Source organism: Molothrus aeneus, chromosome Z (assembly GCF_037042795.1).
Source record: "Molothrus aeneus isolate 106 chromosome Z, BPBGC_Maene_1.0, whole genome shotgun sequence".
NCBI lineage: Eukaryota > Metazoa > Chordata > Aves > Passeriformes > Icteridae > Molothrus > Molothrus aeneus.
In genome coordinates, this window is record NC_089680.1 from 68,515,751 (window position 1) to 68,524,515 (window position 8,765).

The 8,765-nt window shown below is 53.6% G+C and overlaps 1 protein-coding gene across 2 annotated transcripts; it reads right to left on the minus strand.

Moving 5' to 3' along the window:
* Nucleotides 1-3,566: 3,566 nt before the first annotated feature.
* ZBTB5 (zinc finger and BTB domain containing 5) lies at nt 3,567-8,622 on the minus strand. 2 transcript variants are annotated; one of them, XM_066569367.1, is made up of 2 exons: nt 8,513-8,622; nt 3,567-5,887 (listed from the first exon to the last, which is right to left on the minus strand). In XM_066569367.1, exon 2 carries the CDS (start codon nt 5,881-5,883, stop codon nt 3,859-3,861), a length of 2,025 nt encoding a protein of 674 aa, XP_066425464.1. In that variant the 5' UTR covers nt 5,884-5,887; nt 8,513-8,622; the 3' UTR covers nt 3,567-3,858. The 2 variants fall into 2 exon arrangements, with proteins under 2 accessions (XP_066425464.1, XP_066425463.1); XM_066569366.1 differs by lacking the exon at nt 8,513-8,622 and adding an exon at nt 8,097-8,114.
* Nucleotides 8,623-8,765: the final 143 nt, after the last annotated feature.

Sequence of the window (8,765 nt, forward strand, 5' to 3'; positions counted from 1 at the left end):
TTCTGGTGACAACAGGGACTGGCCTGGTGTCCGAGCAGGTGTGCCAGGCTCCCCAGGTGCTCAAAGAAGCAGACATGAGCTGGTAAATCAGCTGCCACGGGGACTGGAGCACGGGGCTCAGGTGTCCATCCCAGAACTCCCCTGAGACAAGCACCTCCTGCACCTGAGACATCCTCCTGTGAAAAATGCCTGTATTTTATGATTGGCTTTTCGCAAATATTCAAATGAATATTCTTTGTGTTCTGTCAGAAAGTTGTGCTGTATTAGTTCTCTTAAGTAGTGTGTTAAATATAGTTTTAGGTTATAAAAAATGTTAAAATAGAAACCATGCTATGTAGGATACTTTTTCTAAAGAAAGGACTCACACTGAGATAGCAGCCACAGGACACCTGAATCTTTCAGAGAAATGGAATTTATTGCTCCATTATCAGGAGAAATGAACTTCTTCCTGCCTCGCTCAGCCCTGAAGAGCTGTCAGGATTCAGAGGAAGCAGCTGACACTGCCCAGACAGAATCCTGTGTTTGAATGGAATTGATGCATCATGGATGAGGTGTATGAATATTCAACAGGCTGTTGTTTTAAGGGTTAATCCTCTGTTAACCTGGGTCCTTTCTGGGGCTCGTGCTGCCCAGAAAAAGGTGCCCGGACTGTCTGTAACTCTTTGTTTTTATTGTCTCATATTGTCCTAATTCAATTTGTCCAAATTATTATTACTCTAATTGTATTGCTATTTTTAATAACCATTTTATTATTATTAAGCTTTTAAAATTTTAAAAACAAGTGATTGGTGTTTTTCACACTCCCATGAGGGATTCAGAGAGGAGCAGTGACCACGGATCATGAATTTCACAGGTGCTGTGTAAATATTACGTCATCAACAAAAGTAATCCAAAGAACGCTACAGGGGACAAAATTATTACCAAGGTGAGGTTTTTATGATCCCTTGTGCAGTCACAATTTTTTCTGTACAGGCTGGCGTGGAGAGCCCCGCAGCAGTGAAGCCAGGCAGACACAGCCACACAGAATGCAGGGTTTATTTCCAGGTGCTTTGGAACAGACAGCCCCAGGCCTCCAGGCCAGATCCCCTGTGCAAAGCTCAGCTCTGAGCACAGTCCAGCATCAGCTCTCCAGGCTGTGGGGTGGAGAGGGCAGCTCAGGCCCCGCGTGTTCATTCATGCTATCCCCAGGAATTTATTGCTGTGTTCAGGAAGACTCAGAAGGCTGCGAGGCAGCTGCAGGCTCCAGGCTCACACCAACTGAACATGGAATTTAAAGCTGCCGCTGCCAAAAGCGCTCCTTCAGAAATTCTTCACAAAGAAAGAATACAGAACTGATATTCCACATCAAATCTTTATAAAAACACTTCAGGAGTCCAGTCAAGTGTTTATCTGCTCATATTAGTTCCTAGTTAGTCTCACTGCGCAAAGAGATGCTTTATTCCAAAACATTGCAACAATTCAAAAATGTGGATGTGCTACAGGAAACACAAAGTGAAAAAAAAGCCTTGTTTTTGAAATGCAAAACACTAGAAATGCAATGAAGATGAAACAGTGTTACTTGAAAAAGCAACACAAGAAAATATTAAAGTACAAAATACTGCATTTTACTGATGTTTGGGAGAGTGTTTATGCAGCTCAGTGCTGTTAGTCCCCAATACTGAAATTTAAAACAAAACACAGCATATCCCACTGCTTCAAAAAAGTGTTATTTTAATGCTTAAAAAAAATCAGAGATATGACCATTAAGTAACTCCTATAACAAAATAGTAACATTTTAAAGGAATTAACCCACCCATCTCCTATGTTTCTGCACTCCTCAGATGGTCAAGGTGCAAACAACACCTGCTGACAAGGCAGGTGCAGGGACTCCCCTGCCTCACCTGAGCAGAAGGACACCCTGCAGCCCTGACCCAGCCCCTCTCAGCTGAGCTGCATTTACCACCAGCAGAAAGGCTCTGGAAATTTATTTAAAACTTAACATTGCTGAGCACAGTGCGTGTGCACCTTTGACAAGGGAGAAAGGAGGCTGCAGGCAGTGTTAAGTAATGGTGGCACCAAGAAGAGGAAATTAAAAAGAGATTTACATGATTTATGTAGAAAAAGATAAATTTCTGCTGCGTGCGTATGGTGCCATTTTTAAAAAAATTAAATTTACATTAGCTTTTTTTTAAATGTAAGGGGAAAAGTACTTTTATGACACTATCTTAAGTGGATTTGAGGAGGACGTTTTACAGGATGTGAGCCAGCCATGCCCTGGCAGCCAGGAGGGCCAGCCACATCCTGGGGGTGTCAGCAGCAGGGTCGGGGAGGGATTGTCCTGTCCTGTGCTGCTCTGCTCTGGGGCAGCCTCAGCTCAGGTGCTGGGGCAGTTTTGAGCACCATCATACCAAAGACATTAAGCTGTTAGAGGCTGCCCAGAGGAGGCCAGGGGGTGGTGAGGGCTCTGGAGAGGAAGCTTCATGAGGAGCAGCTGAGGGCACTTGGTTTGCTCAGCCTGGAGGAGAGGACACTGAGGTCAGACCTCACCAGGGCCTTCATCATCCTCCTGAGGAGCAGCAGAAGGGCAGGCACAGAGCTCCTCACTCTCGTGACCTGTGACAGGACGTGAGAAAACGGCTGAGGGTGAATCAGGGGAGGTTTAGGTTGGCTATCAGGAAAGGTTTTTCACCCACAGGGTGGTCTGGCACTGAACAAGATCCCCAGGGACAGGGTCACAACCCCAAAGCTGCCTGAGGCGAAGAAGTGTCAGGCACAAATGGGATGGTTGGGGTATCCCCTGCAAGGCCAGGAGCTGGACACAGTGATCCTGAGGGCTCCCTTCCAGCTGAGCATACTCTGTGATTCTGTGCAATACGGCAGAGGAGGACTGCTCCTGACCCAGGAGCCATTGGCTCCAAGGACAGACCCACAGCTGCCAAGGGAAGTCACTCAGTGCGCAGGGCAGGAAATTAAAGGCTGGAGATAAGAGCAAAAGACAACGTGCTCGCGCCATAACGGGGACCAGATGGGCTGTGGGCATCTGGGAACAGCGAGGTGCTGCCTTGTGCGGCCAAAAAAGCCATCACAAATTCCCTCTCCTTCAAAACAACAGACAAAGACAAGCTCTGCTCAAACTTCTGCGTATATAGAAGTGTAACATTGGAGATACAAACTGGTTAAAATACTGCTAGGAATAGCACAAACAAGAGACAGTACTTCACTTACCACTTAATACTCGCTTCTACAAAAAAAAAAAAAAAAAACCAGCCAAATATCCAGATCTTGCTGTGTTAAAGTTATATGTACACCTGACAGTCCAAAAGTTACTTGTCTGGGATTTAATTTAAGCACCTTGATTACACAGTGTCCTTTACTACAAAACAGCCAAACATACATTCATAATCCTAGAACTATCCTCATAATTAGCGTATTTTAAAGCATTATGTCAGACAGGTGCAGCCTAAGCCGTTTCTCTCTTTTAAAGGTAAAGGGGTCTGCACCACCATCCTCATGTAATGCAGCAACTCATGTTACAGTAATCATTTAAATGCTTTCACTGTTACAAAATGCTTTAGAGAGAAGGGAAAAAAAAAAAACAAAAAGAGAAAAGAAACGCGCACGTCAGTTTGTCAGTTTGCTGTTGTCAGACCGTGCCATCTCAGGAGACCCCCGTGCTGTCGCCCCTCTGCCCTGCAAAGGGGCTGGTGGCCGTGGGGCCCCATCCCCATCCCCGCCGCGGGGTCGCATCCCCATCCCGCCGCGCGGCTCCCGGCGGCGGCACCCGCGAGGTAGGTACCGGATATCCCCAAAGGCAGAGCCGAGCCGTGCCGGCGCCGGGCGCGCCGCTGTCCCTCCCCGCCGGCAGCGAGGCTGCTCCGCTCACAGCAAGCTGCTGGGCAGGTTGCTGCTCTGCCACCTGAGGCAGGTGGTCTTAGAGTGTTTGTACAGGTGGCTGGACTGGCTGAAGCGCTTGCCGCACTTGAGGCAGGCGTAGGGCTTCTCCCCCGTGTGCACGCGGATGTGCTTCTTGCAGTCCGTCAGCGTCAGGAAGGTCTTGCAGCAGATCTTGCAGGCGTACTTGCGCGCGCCCTCCACCACCAGCACGTTGTGCTCCGACAGAGCCTTCTTGCACTTGGACAGCACGTCGGCCGAGGCGCGCGTCAGCTGCGGCGGGCCCGGCTGCGACAGGTGCCCGCCCTCGAAGGACGCGCCGCCGTTCAGCATCAGCTGCGAGCCCGACGAGCTCTCCTGCAGCTGCGAGCCCCGCACAGAGGTCACCACGGGCATCTTGGGGGCGATGCGCCGGTAGCCAGGAAAGCCGCCTGCTCCTCCCCTCACGGAGCCCATCATGGCCCGGGACAGCGAGTGCAGGCCCAGCCCCGAGCGGGGGAAATCCATGCTGAACTGCTCTGCTGCTCGGTAGCCGGAGGTCTGCACGCACGGCAGGCCCATCACATCCTGCATGGGCCTCACAAAGTGGGAGTCCGTGGGCTCGCTGAACGGGTTCTCCACGTGTGAGACAGCAGCAGAGGAATGGCCACCGGCGGGCCCCGACTCCGGGCTCATCAGGTACGGGGCGTCGCTGTCCATCCTGCAGTCACTGGTGGTGTTGGGAATGTTGTCGTCATTGTTTTGGCCAGCGCCAAAGCCACCTCCCCTGCTTTTATTCAAAAAATTCGAAATGCTGAAAGAGGACTTGTGTTCCAGGTTGTTGGACACCTCCATGATGTGGATGTCCCCCACTCTGTCGGTGCTGGACTGGGGGTCCGAGAAGCTGCGGTCGCTGCTCTCGGGGCTCAGCTCGATCTTCTCTGCACTCACCACCCCTCCTTCCACCTCCACGGACTCACTGCCCTCTGCCTGGGAGGTGACATCGCTCACCTCATCCTGGGGCTCCGGGGAGCTCAGGGGCTCAGACTTCACCACCACCCTCATGTGCTCCTTCTCATTCAGGCTGACCTCTGGGTTTTCACATGGGAAGTTGCTCTTCTCAGCAGCAGCCTCCTGGTCAAAGCTGGTCTCCACCTGCGTGGCCTGGGACGCCATGGACATCTGGGAGATGTTCCCCCCGCCATTGTCTGACTGGCTGGGCACTTGGGCATCCTCCTGAGCACCGAAAGACTGGTCGAACATGATGGTGTTGTCCTCCTGGTTATCGGCCACCGTGTCGGCCTTGGAGTTGTCCACCATCTTGAGCGAGTCGGGCGAGAAGAAATCCTCGCGGGAGTGCACAACGGGCTGCCCGCTCTCCGCAGCGCCGTCAGTGCCGGGCTCGTCCAGGGCGGGCCGCGCGCGCTGGCGGGCGCGCTCCTCGGAGGACTGCTTGCGCTTGTGCAGGCGGCGCATGGGGAAGGCGGCGCGCTGCTCCAGCCCCCCGCGCAGCGCTGCGCCCGCCGCGCCCGCCGGCTCCTCGGCGCCCTGCGCCGAGCCCAGCGCCGAGCTGACGATGCTGAGCCCCAGCTGCTGCAGCATGAAGGAGCGCTGCAGCCGCGCGCTCTGCTCCTGCGCGCGCTCGCTGGGCGGCGACAGTGGCAGCGTCCGCGTCGTCAGATAGTGCTTGCAGGCCTTGACCACCGAGTTGAGGTGCAGGTGCGAGGCGGCCAGCAGCACGTCCATGACGTTGCTCTCGCCCAGCATCAGCGTGGAGGTGTACATCATGTCGATGAGCGCAGCGAAGGCCTCGGCCGTCACCACCTCGCTGTCTAGCTGGATCATGTTCATGCTCTGGTCGCCCTCGGCCACGGTGAAGAGCGCGCGGAAGTGCGTGCTGCAGGCGGCCAGCACTGAGCGGTGCGCCTTGAAGTGCCGGTTGCCCACCACGATGACGCAGTCGCACAGCTGCCCGTGCAGCCGCTGGTAGTTGAGCTGCTGGAAGACCTGCTCAAAGTGCCCCGGGAAATCCATGGTCCTGCAAAGCACAAGAGGACCGCGATGAGGACCAGCGGGCTGAGCAGAGCGGTATTGTACATCAAAGGTGACTCTGACAAAGGGGAGAGAGAATGACGCATCTGACTCCACCATCAGAAGGCTAAAGAATTACTTTGTTATACTACACTATGTACATTTCATCTAAACTGAATCTGCCATGCACTCACTCTTACTCACAACTGCACAGAACTGCCCTCATCTCTGATTCTCCCCTGACTGTCCCGTGACAGTCTGTCACAGACATCTTTTATGAAAAATCCTTTCCTTAGGATTTTTCCTCCTGAGAAGCTGAGAGGCCTCAGGAACAAAATGTAACCAATGGTTATCTGCTGCTGCAGAATGCAACAGGTGGGTCTGGGATTGGCTGATGTGGTTGTTTGTAATTAATGGCCAATCACAGTCAGCTGGCTCAGACTCTCTGTCCAAGACACAATCCTTTGTTATCATTCCTTCTTTTTCTATTCTTAGCTAGCTAACCTTCAGATGAAATCCTTTCTTCTATTCTTTTCGTATATTTTTAATGTAATATATATCATAAAATAATAAATCAAGCCTTCTGAAACATGGAGCCAGATCCTCGTCTCCTCCCTCATCCTAAGACCCCTGTGAACATCATCACAACAGTCCCACACACACACACTTCTTGGCCCTGATAGGCCAGGGGCACAAAACATCCTCACTTTGGGTAAATCATCTCCATATTGCATTCTACTTTAGCACAACATGGGCACAGCAAGCGAGGTAAGAATCATGTTTTCCTTCTTCTCTTGTTGTCTCACAGCTTCTCTCTGTTCAGAGGGCGTGAATACCACAGAGCGGGGCAGCGGGCGTGCTGTGAGCAGAGGGAGGGAACTGGGACTGCCCAGCCGCACAAGGGAAGGCTGCAGGGAGACCTCACCACGGCCCTCCAGCTCTGAAGGGGCTGCAGCAAGGGTGGGACAAGACATTTATGAGAGTCTGCAGGGATGGAGAAAGGGAGTGGGTTCAAATTGAAAGACAGGAGCAGAGCATGGATTGCTCCCTGGCACGGTGGGAGGCCCTGGCACAGGGTGCCCAGCTGCATCCCTGGCAGTGCCCAAGGCCTCGCTGGACACCGGGGCTGGGAGCACCTGGGGCAGTGGGAGGTGTCCCTGCTGTGGCAGGAGCTGGAACAAGACAAGGTGCCCTCCCAGCCCCAACTGCTGTATGATCCTATGGCTGAGTCCTGGTGGGGCTGCAGTGAACCTGGCAATTAGCCTCTTTCACTTACTCACAATCATTCTATTTTTATTCCCCCGTACTGCCACCTTAGAAAACTACTCAAACTCTAATTAACTCTAATAGTTTATAAAAACATTGGTCTTGTAAGCCAAAGATGGAAGACTAAACCCCTTCTTAGAGTTACCCCACTACCCCCATCTCAGGAAGAAAGGACTCAAACCCTCATCTCCATCCACCTCCTAAAGCTGGCATTTTTGAAGACAAAAGATGACGGCTGAAAAGCAGACAAACAGTAACTGGCCTGAGTGTAGCACCACCAGATGGGCACAGTACCAAAGCCAGCAGTCTGGAGGACAAGGACGCGCAGTGACAGCCCAGGCTGTGCCACAGAGCTGACCTCAGCACCACAGAGCTGTGCTGGACAGCGTGGGTGACCTCACAGCCATGAGTAAAACACTCAGTCCTGGCTTGTAAGGCAGTGTGATCACAGTGACAGTGTGCTGCCCCTCTGATACCCTGCTCACACAGGTGGGTAACCCTCCACAGGAGCACTGGGGCTGCTGGCAAAGCACAGCACTGCCCAGCAGCACAACCAGCACCAGGCAGGATGGTTCCTTCCCTAACTCTCAATTACAGAGCATCAGCCCTGTCTTAGTGGATTCATTTCAACACTACATGGTGATCCTCGGCAATATCCAAACTCTTCCTCATGAAAAAACAGCGAAGTGTAAGACCTGGTGAGATCGGTGTGCCCAAGGCACACACACACACAAGTTCCTGTGCTCACGTTTATTCTCCAGCAGCAACTCCACAGCATCGATGGGCACAGGACCATAAAGCAGCCAAAAAAAAGGCCACACGGCCAGAATCACACTTTTGAGGAGGGACCAAATGAAAGCCTGCTGATTCAGAAAGTCCATGCTCAGACGTGGACAGTTCGCTGCTTTTCTCTTTCTACTCATGCCTGTGTTTGCTGGGCAGCTCCTCACCTTGCCCGGGACATGCCAGGGATCCCACCGTGTGTCCCTGGGTGGACTCAGAACACGGAGAGCATCGCCAGGTATCACTGGAATACTCAGCGCGGCGAAAACCGAGTCATGTAGAGCCTTTGAGAAGTGCGGCCGGTAACTGGCGGTGGATACCCGGTGTCTCCTGCTGACGGGCGCTCCTCCCCAGACTCTGCCTTGTTTTTGCCCGGTTTATTCCCTTGCGCATCACCTACAGCAGCCACGGTGCGCGCCCCTCCCAGAGAGGAACCTGCACCCAGCGCGGCACCAGCTCCGGGCACCGGGAGATTCCGCTCCGTGCCGCGCACGGGACATAAAGGGGAGACCGGAGAGCCCCGGTCCCGCCTGACGCCGGGGTCACCGGTCTCCACCTCACCGCCGCCCCCCGCCCCGCTCACCTGCGGTGTCCGTGCGGGAAGGGCCGTGAGAGGCTCGGGCTCGGGACTGGGCTTAGGCCTGGGCTCGGGACTGGGCCTGGGACTGGGCTCGGCCTCGGCCCCGGCCCCGCTCCCGCCGCTCCGGCCCCGCCCGCCCCGCCCCGCCGCGCCGACACTTCGCGTCACTTCCGGCCGCTGCCGGCGCGGGCGCTGCCCACAGCCAATCGACGGCCTCGTTACTGCTACGCCGCGGCAGAGTCTCGTCTGGGCCAAT